This window comes from Taudactylus pleione, unplaced genomic scaffold, assembly GCF_031769625.1.
Source record: "Taudactylus pleione unplaced genomic scaffold, aTauple2 ptg001166l, whole genome shotgun sequence".
Taxonomy (NCBI): domain Eukaryota; kingdom Metazoa; phylum Chordata; class Amphibia; order Anura; family Myobatrachidae; genus Taudactylus; species Taudactylus pleione.
In genome coordinates, this window is record NW_028285567.1 from 123,016 (window position 1) to 142,226 (window position 19,211).

The following is a 19,211-nucleotide window of genomic DNA, read 5'->3' on the forward strand; positions in this document are numbered from 1 at the left end:
AGATTCAGTATCAGCAAACAAGATACGAGTAATATCCTTATTTTCAAATCTTTTAACTTTAGTTAACTCATCAAAAGTATTCACTGTAGTGTCCATTGTAAAAAGAAAAAAGAAAAAAATCCAAAAAACTCAAGAATTTCAAGCAAACATTAAAAAATTAATTTAGAGGTGCTATCCAGCATACAAAGGGTTAATAGTAGTGCAAATGAGACCAGCAGCACACTCTTGGTAGCAGCAACAATGAGGAGTGCAAACACATAATATGATATGTAATAAAGAAAGAAGGAGTCAGCACATCCATATCAATCCATAGAAAATGTATTAATCCAGTAGAGAACAAATGTCGAGGTTATTTGAGGGGCTTGTGAGCAAAGTCATAGCAATAGTTCATCATGGCACAAACAGCAGGCAATCATGAAAATACTCATCACAAGTCCTCCCTCCAGAGAGTAGCGCCCGACAGCCGTTTCGGTGTCAATCCGACACCTTCATCAAGGGCATATCATACAAACCACAACCCCTGCCTACATATACACCCAACAATCAAAGTAAAGCATACTCACCTGTACATAGACGCACAGCGGCGGGTCATGAGACCATAGCTCAGACACACGCCGGATATGCCGGAAGTGACGCTCCTGGACCGGAACTGGTCACAGGTAACCAAGACAACCTAACAACAACGCGAGCACCGGAAGTGACGATCCGAAAAACGGATCGAGTCACCAGTAACCAGGGCAACGCAACTCAATGAACAGTGTAAACTAAATTTAGAATCAAGAATCAACCCACTCTAGGGAGATCAAATGTGGCCTTTTGCAAGCAATGGTGCCAAATTCTGAATGAATGTTCTCTTCAGTTGATGGTTTTGGTAATTGAACAAGTTAATTCTGACATTGTGACACTGGACAAAGAAATTTCTGTATGTGAATCTACTGGTCTCGGTATATTGAAAGCTGATACTGGTACTGACTGGTTGACCAAAATTGAGACTTGTGTTGATCAGTTTTATTCTGATCTCCTTGTGTTCAAAAAAAGTAAATATAAACGTGTGAAAGAGGATTATAAGGATTTGCGAGTTTATACCTGGATGCAGGGGGGCGAGTTCAAACCTGGGTATAAGGGTGGCAGTAGGTTCCGGAGGAATAGAGTAGATCGGTCATTTTCTGAGGTCGATACTCATACCTCTGCTAGTGATTCTGATCATTCTCATGTACAAGTGCCTTTTTTAAAGGGAGATGCAACTCGACCCAAATTCAAGGGTCCAAAAGGAAAAAACCCTGTAGAAGGGGAGGGGCTAGACACCGCAAACAACAGAAATCCGAATCAAAGGGGCAGGAGGAAGTAGTTATTTTTAATTTGTCTTCCTATATTCCCACTCCCCCGGAGTTGGGGGTCTTGTCCAGGGGCCTTTCTTTTGTTAGGACCTTTAGACAGGATTCCTTTAAATTTGGGGTTGAGCTATATCGTTTCCACAGATTGCTTAAATTGAAAGATTTTTTCTGTAAGCATCCTTTACCCATCGATGCTGGTGGTAATTTCAGACCCAAGAGTACATTTGACCCTCCAGGGACAAATCCCTCAATTGAAACCTTTATTCATTTAGTTAAACGCGATACTTTATCTTTTATGGATAATCAAAGGATTTCTTACTGTAATCTCTCTAAGGAAGAAAATATAGCTATTAATACACTTAGGGACAATTCTGATATAGTGATCCGCCCCTCCGATAAGGGGGGTGGTATTGTATTGTTGAATAGGGATGAGTATGTGTCAGAAATTATGCGGCAGTTGAATGATACTAACTGCTATAAAAAACTTACATATGATCCTACTTATGTTTATAAAAAGGAGATTGATGCAGTGATTACATTAGGCCTTTCCAATGATTATATTGATGAACCTACCGCTCATTTCCTTACACAAACGCATCCTAAGATACCCTTCATCTATGTATTGCCCAAGGTGCATAAAACCCTTGTTAAGCCTCCAGGGAGGCCTATAATTTCATCGTGTGGGTCTTTGTGCCAACCCTTGTCACAATACATTGATTTTTGGCTTCAACCAGTGGTACAACATACTAAATATTATATTAGAGATACCACGGACTTTATTAACAAACTCAGAGCACTGGGTTCGCTCCCTGACTCCAGTTTACTTGTAACTCTTGACATTACTAGCCTCTATACTAACATTGGACACAGAGATGGTTTAGATGCAGTGAGGGGCCTCATCACTGGCAGTCCACATTATGGAGGTCCTAATATCGAATTTTTGCTATTACTTATGGAAATAGTTTTACGAAAGAACTATTTCCTTTTCGAAAACTCTTTCTTTTTGCAGTTAACGGGAACTGCGATGGGGTCGAATATGGCCCCGGCATTTGCGAATCTGTACATGCATATGTACGAGAATCAACATATTTTTGCACATGAAGAGTTTTCTCAATATATACATTTTTTTGTACGCTATATTGATGACCTATTTTTTGTGTGGACTGGCAGTGTGAGCCTACTCACCGATTTTATTGATTCACTCAATACATTGGATACCAGTATCAGATTTACTTTATCTTACAGTGAAACCACCATTTGTTATTTGGATGTCTGTGTCTATAAATCGGGGGCAGATTGTCAACTAGATTATTCAGGAAACCCACAGATAAAAACACGTTGTTACAGGCTGATAGCTTTCATTCTCTATCACTTAAAAAAGGACTTCCTCTATCACAACTACTGAGAGTTGTTCGGATTACTTCGGACATTACTGAGGTTCCCTTGGCACTACAACAGATGGGCAAGAGGTTCATAGACAGGGGTTACCCTATTAGTGAGATTCAAGAGGCCATTTCATATTGTGCAACTCTGACGCAGGACGAAGCATTGGTCAGCAGCAACCGTGGTGATCAGATTTCACGTATGGTGTTCACTTCCACTTATTCTATTGCGTCTAAGCGTATACGAGAAGCTGTGTTACAGCATTGGCATATCATTCAAGCTGATGATACCATAGGACATCTCTGTAAAGAAAAACCTCTATTCTGCTACAAACGTAGCAGTAATGTTAAAGATGCAGTGGCTAAAACCGACATTGGAGCCACGAAGCTTAATACGTGGTTGCGACAAAAGAATGGAGTTTTCAAATGTCATGGTTGTGTGAACTGCCCGTTTCTTCAGACTGGAGCACAATTTATTAATCCAAGTACCAACATTTCATATGATATTGGATACCATCTGAACTGTGACAGCCGTTTCGTTATCTATCTCATCAGGTGCCCCTGTCTATTGCTCTATGTTGGTAAAACCATAAGGCTCCTTAAGGAGAGGATTGCCTTACACCGGTCGTCCATTAAGAAGGCTTTACGGGCTGTTTATGCTAATACACCTCCGGTAGCGAGACACTTTGCAGCATATGGTCACACTATGAAAGATTTTTTATTTTTTCCTATTGACCATGTTGCTCCATTAAGGAGAGGAGGAGATCGTAATAAGTTGCTTTTACAACGTGAATGTTTCTGGATTAGTCGACTTAACACTGTGACCCCGCACGGACTTAATGAGGGGCTGTCATTGAGTTGTTTTTTATAGTTTTTTGTATACTTTATTTAGTCTCTCTATATTGGTGGTTTCGCTGTTATGGAAATGTTGTTGTTGTTGTTTTTTTCATTGTATTGTTTTTGTTTTTGTATTATGGTTTTCTACTTTTTTTCTTTGGGTTTCTTTTGTAAATATCTTTTTGTCTATTATACACCCACCAATGATGTGGATCATGCTCGCTACGTTACATTACGTACCAATATGCTGGAGTAACCAACCTTTTGGAGTACATGGCGCTTTTATACTGGTGCTCTCTTTGTAGACAGTGTTTATTTGAGCTATTACCTAAGGAGTTATTTATTATTAATTTAGTTTACACTGTTCATTGAGTTGGGTTGCCCTGGTTACTGGTGACTCGATCCGTTTTTCGGATCGTCACTTCCGGTGCTCGCGTTGTTGTTAGGTTGTCTTGGTTACCTGTGACCAGTTCCGGTCCAGGAGCGTCACTTCCGGCATATCCGGCGTGTGTCTGAGCTATGGTCTCATGACCCGCCGCTGTGCGTCTATGTACAGGTGAGTATGCTTTACTTTGATTGTTGGGTGTATATGTAGGCAGGGGTTGTGGTTTGTATGATATGCCCTTGATGAAGGTGTCGGATTGACACCGAAACGGCTGTCGGGCGCTACTCTCTGGAGGGAGGACTTGTGATGAGTATTTTCATGATTGCCTGCTGTTTGTGCCATGATGAACTATTGCTATGACTTTGCTCACAAGCCCCTCAAATAACCTCGACATTTGTTCTCTACTGGATTAATACATTTTCTATGGATTGATATGGATGTGCTGACTCCTTCTTTCTTTATTACATATCATATTATGTGTTTGCACTCCTCATTGTTGCTGCTACCAAGAGTGTGCTGCTGGTCTCATTTGCACTACTATATATATATGTGTGTGTGTGTGTGTGTGTGTGTGTGTGTGTGTGTGTGTGTGTGTGTGTGTGTGTCATATGAATTGTATCAGTTACATCTATCCCTGCTGGTCTTTCTTAACCCTCAACTACCAGTTGTGTGGGGGTTTACTATTGCTTCACATTTACTTGTATTTGTGAAGGGTGTCACGTTGCATTACTTGCTATACATTTTTTGTGTACTACTTGCTGGCTAATTACTATGTCCTCTAAAGGCAAGGGTAATAAGGAGGCTGCAGCCCCTGTGCTAGTTAAATGCAGATCCTGTTCCGCAGGCTTGTTACCTCGGGAGTCTGTGCAGGATGGTTTGTGTGCGAATTGTTATGTACCACCTCACCAGTCCACCTTATCAGCCTCTGTCCAGGAGCCACCTTGGGTGTCCTCCTTATCCCAGGTTATGACACAGTTAATGGACCGCTTATCATCACCTATGCTGCCTCCCATCATATGGTACCCACAGCTGTTACATCCTGCTATGTCTGTACCCCCTATGCATCCTCCTTGGATGGATGTTTTTGCCCACTCAGTTCAGAATATGCCTCAAACGTCTGCTGTCTATCAGCAAATGTTACAGACGGACAGACCATTAGCACCAAAGCACAGTATCATCCTCCCAGTCCACCCAGCTTTCGGATTCTGACGCATCATCTGAGGAGTGGATGTCCCTTGTCTAATGAGGGCAGTTAAATCGATCCTGAAAATAGAGGATGAGGAACCGGCCCCTAATCCTAAAACCCCGGTGTTTGAGGCGTGGCTTGGCTCTGGTTGGAGCAGGCAGCTGGTTGCATGCTAAATATCCGTGTTTTATCCTGGTGCGCTGGTGGTATTGGGCTGAAACTTGAACCACAGGTGCATTACATATCACTGCACCTCCAGTGGTAGTTTTGTCCCCCTGTGTGCCTGCTAATTATACTTACCGGCTCCCACGCTGGAGACAGTATCCTGGCCTAGCTGAGGGTCCCGGCAGTGTCTCTCTTTGCGCTGTTCCTGGACTCCTGTGCTGTCTGGTCCGCGGCGGTCCTCACTGTCTGGTGCTTGATGGTTGTTGTCCGAAGGTCGTGGCTGCAGCTGGATGCTCTGGCTCCTTACTGACGTGCCAAGCTGTCAGTCTGTCCTGCGGCCACTTTTAGGTGAAGAGGTTGCTTACAGTCCCTGCCCTGTTTCACTAAGGTTGCTGGATCCTGGGTACATGTGGAGGGGCAGTTTCTTTGCAAGATTGCCCACATTGTAATCCTTGGTCGTATAATTCTTGTTTGGCCCCATCCCAGCCTCCCATTTCACAGCTCCTATACCCAGTCCTTGCTGATTTCTGCTATCATCACACCTGTACAAAACAAACATGGAGGCCTCTCTACAACAGATCCTGCAAGCTGTCAATGCCTCTGCTCAGAGACTTATCAGCAAAGTTGGGAAATTACAAATGAATATTCTTGCTTCCTGCTGTATCCCTTGGCAACCCCAGGAGGAGACTGATATATCTGAATCTCCATTCTTTGATCCTGCAGTTCACACTCCATTTGAGGAAAATCGGTTCATGTATTTCTCCTTCCATATGACTGTGGTTCTCTCTGCATTGGCCAAGTTCAGATGTTTAGCCCTGTGGGGTCTGCCGTGATTCCAGGACCTGCTGCTGTTATATTTTATGTACTTTCCTGTCGGTTTTCGGGTATACTGGAATGCGACTGCTCATTATGGTGCATTTTCACAGGGGGCCGAAGCCTGCATCAATCTATTATTTTGCCTTACCAGTTGTTATATGCAAGTTGTTAGTCGGCTATGACCTACCATAGTATATTTGAAGATTCTTCTGTAATTGTCTAGTACTTTATAGTATTCATATATATATATATATATATATCTATATATCTCTATATCCTTTTTATCACATTTGTATGTCATTTAATATAATTTGTGATTATTATATTTTATTTGGTTATATGTTTGTTATATGAGACTCCTGCTATATCTAGATATTGTGTTTTATATATATTTTGCTGTGGCTATTTTTAAGCTTCTGTCTATTTTATGGGATTACCCTGCTTTCCTGGTAAAAGTAGTTTCTCTGTCAAAGCACCTTAGATATATGTAATCTGTTTGTTTTTTAGCCTATTATATTTCAGTATTTCTGTATATATTTCTAGTCATTTTACGGAAATGCAGGAAAGTAGTTTATGGGAGGAGCTGGCTGCCTGCTTCGTCCTGAATATGGCCATTTTTGTATTTTTGCCCCAGTCATTTATCCGAATATCTATCCTTTCAATCGGGTGGAGGGAGAGGGGGACTGTTAGTAGTAGGTTAATTTAGTTAGGGGGTTAGGGAAATGTGGGATTCAGGTATACCTGAGTTGGGGATAGGCTATACCTGGGTGCGGGGTTATAGGGTAGGTTTGCTTTGGGTGTATTTCGTATTTGTTTAGTTATTTTTTTTTTATTATTTTTGCGAGTGTGGTCTGTCTTATGGTGGGACATTCATATAGGATTTCCTTGGTATTTTTATGCACCTCCTATGCTTGTTGTTTTTTGGTTTCCAGCTCCTGCTTCGGGAACCCGAATGGCGCCTTCGGGTACTCGTTGTTTTCTTTTTTTTTTCTGTGTTACCTGAGACATGTATGTATATCCTAAATAATATTACCATACCTTATACTTTCCTTTGTCTGTATGTATATGTCACAAAATTTACTGTTCATATTTGCCGCACTTGCTTTTATTACTACTATTTTTTTATTGGATGTATTTTCAAAACTTGAAATAAAAAATACTTGATTAAAAACCCCGGTGTTTAAACGCCAAAAGGTGGTTAAGGCTGAATTCCCTTAATCGGACCAGCTCACTGAGCTCATGAGGGAGGCATGGAGTACTCCTGGTAAACGTTACCAGATATGTCTTTTTACCCTCTCTCACTTGGCGAGATTACTAAGTGGAAGCCCCCTCTACTGTTGATTCTCACGTGGCATGCTTAGTCAGAACCTCTACGCTGCCTGTACCATCCACATCCTTGATTAAAGCGATCGAAGGATGGATGGATGCGCTTGAAGACAGGCTGCCATCAGACTCTACTAGGGTGAAACTGGCCTATATCTCCCATATCCAGGAAGCGGCCTCTTATTTGGGAGAAGCTGCGTTGTTTACTGGACTCCTTGCTTCTAAGGCATCTGCGACCTTGGTAGTCTCACCGAGTCCTTTGGCTACGATCCTGGAAAGTGGACACGGAATCCAAGAAGGCTTTCGAATCCTTACCTTTCTCTGGAAACCTACTGTTCGACGCAGAGTTGGACAAGATCGTGGCTACCATGGCAGCCTCAAAATCTACCTTTCTACCATCAGCAACTGCCCCTAAGCCTAGGCCATCCTCCTTTCAGTCCTTTTGCCCCCAGGGTAAGGCAAAAGGACAGTACTTTCCCGGGCAGCTTAGTTCTCACAAGACCGCCAAGCCGCGATCCAAACAGCTTCCAATTCTGACGACAATCCCTCCTCCTGGGGGATCGACTTTTTCGATTTGCCGACTCCTGGCGTCAATAAACAATGGACGCTTGGGTCCGAGAAGTGGCCTCTCCCCAGCAATTTTTTTGTACAGGTCCCCCATCAGACCCCTTCAAGGCCCTCAACAAATTTATCCAAGTCCCCAAGTTCCGTATGGAAACTCTACGATCAATTGTCCTGGCATTAGTGCCTGGGCATTTCATGGTTTCTTTGGACATTCAGGATGCATACCTGCATGTGCCTATTACCCCAACCCACCAACGGTTCCTACGGTTTACTGTCCTGCAGCAACATTACCAGTTTTGGGCGCTGCCCTTTGGTCTGTCAATGGCCCCTTGGGTTTTTACCAAAATAATGGCAGTCATGGCAGCTCACCTCAGGTGTGAGGGAGTTAGAATCCTGCCATACCTAGACGACCTCTTAATTTTGGCACAATCACCGGCTGTTTTACAACACCATCTCCAGCTGACAGTGGACTGCCTGCAAGCACATGGCTGGCTCATCAATTGGAGAAAGTTCTCCCTCTCTCGCACACAGTGGATGGTACATCTGGGTGCACTCCTGGATTTTCAAATACAAAGGATCTTTCTGCCAGCGGACAAAATTTCGGCACTGTACTTGCGCATGTTGCTCCACAATTGAATGGTATCCATTCACTCAGCAATGCAGGTCCTGGGATCCGTGGTATGGATCAATATGGTGGAATACGGCCAGTTCCACACCTGGGCCCTTCAACAACTAATTATCTCCCGTTGGAGCGGGCAGTATCATCTGATCTGGTCCCAGACAATCCTCCTCCCTCCAGAGGACTGGCTTTCCCTCATGTTGGCTGCAGATGTCCCATCTGGACAAGGGTCGCCCCTTCTGGATTACAAATTGGGAACTTCTCACTACAGATGCCAGCCTTCGCGGATGGGGCGCGGTAACCGGTTATCATAACTTTCAGTGACAATGGAAAACCCAAGAAAATCGCCTACTCATACACATGCTGAAGCTTCAAGCAGTGTACATAGCGCTCACTCTGGACGAGATCTCCCCCGGGGCAGGTTGTTCCAAATACAGTCCGACAATACGACTGTGGTAGCCTACCTCAACCATCAGGGAGGCACGCAAAGTCGGTTAGCCATGCGGGAAGTAGCACTCATCCTGGTCTGGGCCGAACGTCATCTCTCGGTAGTGTTCATTCCCGGAGTCCTCAGTTGGGAAGCAGATTTCCTAAGCCATCAAGATGTACACGCTGGAGAATGGGCTCTTAACCCAGATGTCTTTCAACTCCTGGTGGACAAATGGGGCATACAAGATGTAGACCTCATGGCCTCGCATCACAACCACAAGGTCCCCAGGTACGGGTCCAGGACCAGGCACCCCTCAGCCACCTTCATGGACGCTCTGGCAGTGCAGTGGGACTTCAATCTTTCATACCTCTTTCCTCCAATCTCCCTCCTCCCGATGGTTCTCCGGAAATTCAAGGAAGAAGGCAGCACTGTGATACTGATGGCTACAGCCTGGCCCAGGCGCCATTGGTACACCTACCTACGGAGTCTCTCTCATAGACACTCCTTTTCCACTTCCTCTATGGCCGAATCTATTAGCGCAGGGCCCTTGCCTGCACCTGGACCTACCTCGTCTGTCTTTGGAGTCGCTTTTGAGTTATCCTTCTTAAAAGTCAAGGGTTTCTCTCGCTCTGTGGTCCAGATGATGCTTGGCGCATAAGCCTTTCTCAGCCACATCTATTACTGAGTTTGGCACTTTTACTTTCAATTGTGCTCCTCCATAGACTATGGCCCTCATTCAGAGGCGGTCGCAAGAAGCGATCGCTCATTCTCAATGCGGGCGGCCGCTTGTTTGTTTAAGGTCGGCCTCCTGGTAGCTCGCTAAGCTGTGGGTTACCACCCACAGCTTAGCGACCGACCAGGGTGATGGTGGCGATGGTCAAGACCATCATGACCATCGGGGCTTGCGACGAGACCCTAAGGTTGGGTCTCGGCAACCGCAAGCCCCAGTGAGCTTCCTGCTCTGATCGTCAAGCGTTGTGTAGCCACCCCCCCCCGCCCCGCCTACAAAACGGGGCGAGCTGTCAATCAACATCAACAGCCGCCCCTTTTGTAGTGAGCTCCGGAGCGAGAGAGTTTCTCTCTTGCTGCAGTGCTTGCGCACGCACAGTGCGGCCGCTGCGCGTGTGCAGGGCCTTAATATCGACCCGGTTGTGAGCACTCAACGCTTGCGACTGGGTCTGAGTGAGACCCTATGACCCTATGGTTTTTATGGTTTCCCAGGTGCTTGCCCTTCTCCGGGTTGGTTTAGACGTCTCCTCCGCCTGGCCTCCCTTAGAGTTCAGGTTTCTGCACTGTCTATCTGGTTCCAGCGAAGGATCGCTCTCCTGCCTGATGTTAGAACGTTCCTTCAGGGTGTTCTCCGCCTTCAACCTTCTTTTGTCCTTCCGGTGGCCCCGTGGGATTTGTCCTTGGTTCTCCGGGTTTTAAAGCCTCCTCCGCTTGAACCTCTAGGCTCAGTAGACCTCAAGTGGCTGACGGCGAAGACGCTGTTCCTCCTCGCTATCTCCTCTGCCCGTAGGGTATCTGACTTGGCAGCGCTCTCCTGTCGCTCCCCCTTTTTGATTTTTCATTTGGACAGAGCTGTCCTCCGAACTTGGGCTTATTACCTTCCTAAAGTGGTATCCCGATTCCATTTAAATGAAGAGATTGTGGTTCCGGCCTTCCAGTCCTCGGACCTCTCTGCGGGTGAAGCCTCTTTAGATGTGGTTTGTGGTCTTCGGATCTACGTGGATCATACAAACTTCTTTAGGAAATCGGATTCTCTCTTTGTTAGTTGTTCAGCCCCGTTTGTGATAGCTGTTACAACATAGACAGACTCTGGCCCGATGACAATCTCTCAGGCTTACACGCACACTGGTCTTAATATTCCATACACGGTTACAGCACATTCTACTCGGTCTGTGGGACCTTCGTGGGCAGTTCGCTGTGGCGCTTCTGCTGAACAATTGTGAAGGGCGGCTAAGTGGTCTTCCTTCCACACTTTCCTCAGGTTCTACGCCTTGACTCTCAGGATGCTTCCTTTGGGCAACGGATTCTCCTTTCTGCTCAGGAGCCTCCCCACCCTTAGGGTAAACTGCTTTAGGACATCCCAGTGGTTATCCCTGTGGATCCCTATGGACCCTGAAGAAGAAAATAAGAGTTATGGTAGACTTACCTTTGTTGACTCTCTTTTTCTTCGTGGTCCAAAGGATCCACAGGGCTCCCACCCTGACGCATCTGGCTTCATTTGAGTATTATCCTCTTGGTCACTGATTCCCTCATCTTCTGTGAGAGTGTTTCTCCTGTGTACTGTTCTTCCTTCTCCTCTTTCCTGCTCCTGCCTTTGGCTTGTTTACAAAACTGTCTGCCTTTGGCTGGGGGCGGGGTATATGTGGAGGAGGATCGATGCATCCTGGAAGCTAAAGCTTTTGACCGTTTGGTGCCCGGTTAGCTCCAACCACCTACATCCCATGGTTATCCCTGTGGATCCTATGGACCTCAAAGAAAGAGTTAACAAAGGTAAGTCTAAAATAACTCTTATTTAAAAAATGTTTAATTTATAATACGGTTCATCAAGTTTGTTTCCTTGTGGCGCCCTATAAATAATGTTTATTAATAAATATATATTTATGTGCTGTGCATTTTCATCCCCAACAGTCCTGTTTTTCTCGGGTTTCGTGTATAGATTAGCCCACAAGTGTCATTTGTATCTGGAATCCGGAGCAATCCTGATATCATGCGTTCTCCTGTGTGACCGTAGTGTGCTTTCCTCTCCTTATTGTAGTTACGCTTCTGTTTTCCACGGGAGACCTGTTCTGTGAATGACAGTATTGGCCCAAGTTAAAATGTATAGTTGCAGATATAAACAGTACTGTCTGTATTACTTTAGCCGCCCAGCCTGTTAGCGTTTATATATTTGTGCTATGCCTATGGATGTACCTCTGTAAATAATGCATGTCTTTAAATGTCATCTATTTACATAGTGATTTTTTTTTTTGTGGAACATAACATAAAATATTAAGGAAATAATGAAACTTTATCAACCCCTGAGGGTGCAGAATCCGTTTTCGGAACTTTGATACACTGTTCTAACAAAACAAAATGTTCTTTTTCGTACTGTGTAGCTTTTTATTATGCCTGTTATATATGAAAACACATTGCCAATGCTCTTGTCCTGCCCCTGATATTATAATCTCAAATTAATATTTACACAGAATGTATACTTTACATGAGGTATGACAAAGATAAATAGAAAAGGAATATAGCCAGGTATTCTAAATCTTACACTCGCCCTATAGTGTCTTTTCACCATGCATCTAAGCCTTTGGAATTAAAATATTATTAATAGGAATGTAGGGCCTGATTCAGAGCCTTTCGCTATTTGCGGTCGTTCGTTCAAAAACAAGGGGTGGCTATTCAAATGATCCGTTCGCACATTGCAGTCTGTTCACACCTCTAAGTCTGAACGAGCTAGCAAAACATACGCTCGTTTATTTGATAAAAACGCCCCCTGGCCGCTCGCACCATACGTCATGTCCGCTATTTATTAGATTAATCGAGTACATCGTACAGCGTATGAACTGCTCGCTATTCTTGTGGTTGGTTTTTTCAACCGCTATTTTGCGAGCAGTTCTGAGTTAAAAAAAAACAAGTGACGTGGTCAATGACGCTGCTGTATTAATTATGCACTCCCTTAAAACGCCCGTTTTGACCTTTAAGCACGCCTGCGTTCGAATTCCACTCCCCCGTTTTCAAGCACCTTCCCCTGTTACCACCCACATACGCCTCATTCTGTCACTCAAAATAGCAGGCACTCGCTATATAGCGTACAAACGATTTTCGGCCGCACTGACTGGTTCGCGCATGCGTACTAAAAACCGTACGCATGCGCAGATGTGCGAACATCGCTCGGAACGAGCGTACTGCCACTAGTGAGCGGCTCTGAATGAGGGCCGTAGTTAGCAGACCAGCGGACGGTATGCCGCCGGTCTGAATCCCAACGCTAGAAATCCGACACGGGACGTAAGATAGGCGTCCAAATACCGACACCTATCTCAATCCCGATGCCGGTACACAGACAGACGCCAGCCCGATCCAGGTAAATCCGGGACATCTTAGCTGTTAGCCGTGGGGGGTTAGGGTTAGGTAGCATAGCAGGATTAGCATTAGGTTTTTTTTTTTTTGGGGGGGGGGGGGGTGGTTAGGGTTAGGCACCTCTAGGTTATAGGATTAGTCATGACTGGGGGGCGTTAGGGTTAGGCACGACTGGGGGGAGTTTAGGGTTAGGCACTAAGGGGGAGGGTAAGGTTAAGGCACGAAGGGGGGTGTCTTAGGTTGAGGCACTAACGGGGAGGGTTAGAGTGCGGGGTGGGAAGGGTTAGGCTACAAAAAAGGAGGGTTAGGGGGAGAAGGGGGGATTGTAAGTTTACTTACCCAATTCCTGTCGGGATACCAACCATAGGTATGGCGCTGTCGGTGTTTTGACAGTAGGCATCCCGACTGCCGGCATTACATACTGATTCCATGTATAATATATACTATCGATGTAGGAGATCTTTGGCCCTATAGACTTGCAACTCCTATATTTAAAAGTTGACGTTCCTGCTATTCATGCAGTTATCTATTCCTCCTAACTGCGGTTCTGATTCTGCTGTCTGTATAGCACTTGAGAAGTCATGTGCACATAATGCCATTACATACAATGGCTAACGCCTGTTGCCTCTCTTTATTGCAGAGTGGTTCACGATTATTTGAGTGGAGTACCATTCGAAGACTTTCAGGCGAGCATGTACTTTTCCCGATTCCTGCAGTGGAAATGGCTTGAGAGGTAAGTGCACCTTTAAACAGGATCACTATGGAAGGTTTTACTTGGCTCCTCTTTACCGGCAACCAATAGACTGGGAAGACTTTTTCTCGCCGTAAGATGTTGGTGGGGGGACAGGGCAGACACCTGTCTGGGAGGGGGGTGATCTTCTTGCAAATCATTAAGAAGGGGGCTACGTTCTAACTCACCATTTGTTTGCTTTACCCACCTTAAAACTTAATAAAATAGTTGTTCTAATGCTGGGTATACACTATGCGATACATAGTTCAATCAGCCAACGTACGACATAGTGCATCTGCGCGTGTGTACAGGAGACGTCGTTCACAGATGTATTGTGTCGGCCCTGCAGGTGACCTGACTGACCCCCCCCCCCTCCGTACACTTGCTGCAGGGAGCGCCGACACTGAACTTTCAACTGGGCATGCAAATTTAAATGCCCGCCCAGTTGCGAGGTCAGTCCAGACATATTGATTGGCCGTTTGGTAAGTGTCGGCGGACAAGTCGGCCAGGTGTGTACTTGCCCTTGAAATACTTATACATCAGAGGTCTTGGGGTCGATTCCCAACAAGACACTACCAATTTATATGTTCTCCCTGTGTTGCCAATAGATTAATTTGCTTCTAATATAAAAAATAAACCCTAGTGTATTTATGTTGTGTGCATTTATGTTAGGAACTGATGTGAATAATTAAATCCTCCTTTGTAAAGCACAGTAAGAATATGTGTGCGTTCTATAAATGATAGTAATATATCCACTAAATTAAAAAAAATAAAAACCATTGGGAGGGGTGGATTTTGTTACTCAAATTGATAAGATCTGCAAAAATGATCATATTTCATTTGACTGCGGCAGAGGTTCCCAAACGCCGCCTTTACAGTCCAGGTTTTAAGGATATCCATGCTTGAGCGCAGGTGACTTAATTAGTACTTCAGTCAATTTGATTTAACCAACTGGACTCCAGCATGGCTATCCTTAATACCTGGACTGTAATAGTGGAGTTTGGGAGTTAAAGTCCTATCATTGCTGCCTGATGATTCTATGGTAATACAGTAAATTGTGAAGAGGAGCCGATGGGAGCGCCTCCAAGTGTCTGAAATAGGCAGCTCACAAGTGGATTAGATTAGAGACCAGAGGTTCCCAAACGCTGTCCTCATGGCACCCCAACAGTTCAGGTTTTAAGTTGCATACACATACTACGATTTGTATTTTTTTCACATTTATATTTTTTACCTTTATTACTATTTCCAACACTTATTAGCTTCTTTTACACATCTCATACTTTACTGTTTACACTTCACTGTCACTCTTTTTTCGTGTGATGCCCTGTGGGGGGGGGGGGGGCTTTGGCTGGGCTGTCTTTTTGGGGAGCCCTGCGTCCCAGATGTGAACCGCAGAGGGTTAGGGCCTGCTCAATGAGGTGACCTTGACGATGGTGGGCAGGCCCGTATCATTGGCCACTGATATGCCGACTACCTCTGATATTATATTTAATGTGACTAGTAATGTAGTAATGATCGCATAGTGCATCTGCAACTTTTTTTTTTTGTGAAGTACTAATTAAGTCACCTGTGGTCAAGCATGGATATCCCTAAAACCTGGACTGCTAGGGTGCCTTGAGGACCGAGTTTGGGAACCTTAGGATTAGACACTAATATAGTTTTTCCATCATGTGTAGTTATTAAATTATTTTATTAATTAGGGGATATGTTTTCTTTAAAAAAAAAAAAAAAAAAGTATTGTGTGTATTAAAAATTTAAAAGTAATCTAAATGCTCCCAAAGTACATTTATCTCCGTCTCCTGGTAATGTGCGCTGTTATAGAAGGGAGCAATAAATGTGTGCTGGAAAGATTCTGCCTTGGTATGATTGAGCGTGGCTGTGCCCAGACTACGTCTCCTACACACCTCGCTTTGTGCTATGGCCCTAGAATGCCTGATGACTGCCATAAAAAAATAAATGCGTGCAGCGAGCTCTGATAAGAGCCTGGCCTCAACTTGCAATTGTTCCACTTGGATACACCGTACAATGGCTTTTACAGTGCTAGGAGGTGATGTGTCTCTCCTGTGGCTGCAAATGTTGGGTTATATGTGCATATAAAGTGCACTGGACCTTGAGCAAAAGTATTTGTGTTATTGATTGGTTATTATCTTACAGTGTTTTGCCTTTAGCTTGAAGCTGCAGATGAAAACATGTCTCTGTAGTTAGTGTTTGGTGGAAGAGCTTAACTCCGTGGTTCCCAAACTTTTTTGAATCACGGCACCCTAGAGTATCAGCATGGTTTTCATGGCACCCCTAAGCCAAAAGTTTGTTGTTGGGAAATTCAGAAAAAAAAATGTACTGATCTAGGAAAGTGAAGTAAATTACCTATCATCCTTAGGCTCAGTTATGTGGTGGGTGACAGGTTTGCGCTTCTGTTTGTCCACATATTTACATTACATTGACCATAAATAATTTGATTTGGTGCTGGACAACCAACCTGAGGCACCCCTGCAAGTGTCCCGAGGCACCCCAGTGTGCCACGGCGCACAGTTTGGGAACCAGCCTTAACTCCATATACCTGTCAAGTTTAAGCACTGTGTGCGTGTGTCTCTGTGTGTGTGTACATACTGTATGTACTGTATATGAGTGTGTGTATGTGTAAAATATATAATATATATATTATATATGATGTCAACAATAACAAGAGAGGGCGCCTCATAGTGCATAGAAGTATTTAATATTAAAAGCAATGGTGCACATGTAACAATTGTGCCCGTACCTAAAACAAAACTGTGTGGGCTTAATACCACATTGTTTTATATAAAACACATCCACCGACAAACTACTCCTACCGTATCCACCACCGGGTACCATGTGCCGTCGTCACCTGCTGGGTACAGGTCTTGCCGGGCCACCGCACCATGTCTTGGGACCGGGGAACCACGATCGGTTGGTGTGTAGAACATCAGAGAGTCCTGTTCTAATGCATTTCATCACAGACTTCGTCTTAGAAGCTTTAGTAAATCTACCCCTTAGTGTGGTAAATTAGAATTTTTATAAATAAGTACTAAAATCACGGACAATGTAGGTACCTGACAATCGGCATAATAGTCAGGAAGGATTCACCCAGTTTCCAAGGTAGGAAAAGTTCAGTCTCTGTAACTCCATCTGGAGTACACAGGAGTTACCCAGTAACAGAAAATCTTCCTAGAGTAGGGGTGTCCTTAGAAGGTGAACAGGAACCTCAAATGCGTTTTGTTTTAGACAAAACTTCCTCAGTGTAAAATGAAACGCGTTTGAGGTCCCTGTACTCCTATTTCCTCTCCCACTGCCTTCCCCTCTGCTATCTCCCACCTTGCTCCCCCACTCATCTCTTTAATGCTGCTCATCTTAACTCCGATCTTCCAGTCTATCCTCCCCCTCATATACATGTGGTACCCCCAAGTTTGTTCCCAAATAGGGGTCCCCCAATTTTTTTTTTATATATAGAGATAACAGCCCCATTCACATAGTACTGTGAACTTTGACTGACCCTGCTCTCCCTGAACATTACTGAGCATGTGCAAACAGGGAGGTAAAAAGTTCCCGTTGGTCAGCAACCCATTTAGAAGGGAAAATCCTGCCCCATTGATTGGTAGCCTGGGTGTCCAGGCAGAGATTCCTGTAGGCGGTCTGTTGCTGGGGTCCCCCTGTCCACTCATAGATGCCTGACCGACAGGGAGGAGAATATGGAAGAGTTTATAAAATACCTTCCCCAGGGCTGTCAGTGTTGAGTCTGGGAGGAATTTCTGAAAAAAGGATGGTCTGTGAGGTGTTTCTGTGGAGTGTCCCTGGATCTGTACAAATAGGGGTGCAGTAACTGCTCTCATTTATCCAGGATTACAAATACTGCACCTGGTGCTAGTGGTGCAGCACTGTACAAACTTTCAGAGCATCACATACACAAACTATACCCATCCACTATCTTCCCTTCTGCCATTCCACTAAATTCCCAGTGTCTGTCTTTCTCTACCCCCTCTCCAGTCCTCCTTGTTTCTTGAACAGTCAGTGTTCCCTCTTCATGCAATCACACCCACAAACTTCCCGGTCTCACTCTCCCCTCACAGCTCAAACCAACTATTCTCTTTCCACCTCAGCTCTTGCCACCTGTCCCAACCCCCCACACCAACTAGCTTAGCCACTGTCCTGAAACATCCCTATGCACCATAAAGCATGCCAAACTCCTTTCCATTCTCTCTTGTCATTTTTTTTCTCCTATGCCTTCTGTTTGCAGCAAACTTATTTCCAATCATGACCTCTCTATTTTATACTCTCTTCACCATAACTAAATTTGTTTCCTCGCTGCTGATACCATTTTCCCCTGCAGCTCTCTCATTTGGAGGTCTTTATCTGATTCCACCTCCTCCCAGTTTTCCCATGCTTGTCCGTTTCCCCAAAGGGTGCATTGTCCTCCTTTCCTTCTTCTTTCTCTACTTTCTTTCTTAAAAAGCTCATAAGATCATTAGATTGTTATTTATTTACCAGTTATTTAGATAGCGCCCACATATTCCGCAGCGCTTTACAGAAAGTATTTGTCCATTCACATCAGTCCCCAGTGGAGCTTACAATCTATATTTCCTACTACATGTACATGCACACACTTGCACACTAGGGTTAATTTTTGTTGGGAGCCAATTAACCTACCAGTATATTTTTGGATTGTGGAAGGAAATGGGAGCACCCGGAGGAAACCCACGCAATCACAGGGAGAATATACAAACTCCACACAGTTAGGGGATTTCCAGTACCATTTTTACGCTAATACTCACATTTACCTCTCCTCCTTTAACCAATCTTCTCTGTCCCTCAAGGCCGCTGCTTGGCTGTCATCATTGAATCCTCCCCCTCCTTCACTCCCCATATTCAGACTCTCTCTTAATTTTGCCATTTTCACCTTTGCAACATTTTTTGAATCAGATCCTTTCTCGCCACTGATGCCTCCAAAGCTCTCGTCCATGCACTCATCTCTCATTTTAACTCTCGTCCATGCACTCATCATCTCTAATTTTAGCTCTCGTCCAAGCACTCATCTCTCATTTTTAATGAGTTGATTCTCTCTTTGCAGGAAATTGTCAATTTATTGTGGTATTTGAGTACCAAATACATCATAAGTAATACGGTTTTATTGTCCAAGGCTCTGGGGGGTATCCAAAGCAGGTGAACATGCTTCAGTGGTGCTAACATGTCATTTTTATGTTGTTGGATGTAAGTCATATCTCCCCCTTTCCCCCATTAAGTAACCTGCTGGAAAACTTTTGGTAACGCAAATTGTTATACCACATACAGCTTTGTCAATTTTACATTGCAGAGTTTTGTTGATGTTTGATCAAAATCCTGATACCTTCCCG

The 19,211-nt window shown here is 44.4% G+C and overlaps 1 protein-coding gene across 1 annotated transcript in view; it reads left to right on the forward strand.

Moving 5' to 3' along the window:
* Nucleotides 1-19,211, forward strand: part of GRK4 (G protein-coupled receptor kinase 4) — a 109,163-nt gene that overhangs the window by 56,763 nt on the left and 33,189 nt on the right. The window contains exon 4 of the mRNA XM_088462242.1: nt 13,756-13,848. Coding sequence (XP_088318368.1) covers nt 13,756-13,848 — 93 coding nt within the window. The remainder of the gene's footprint in view (nt 1-13,755; nt 13,849-19,211) is intronic.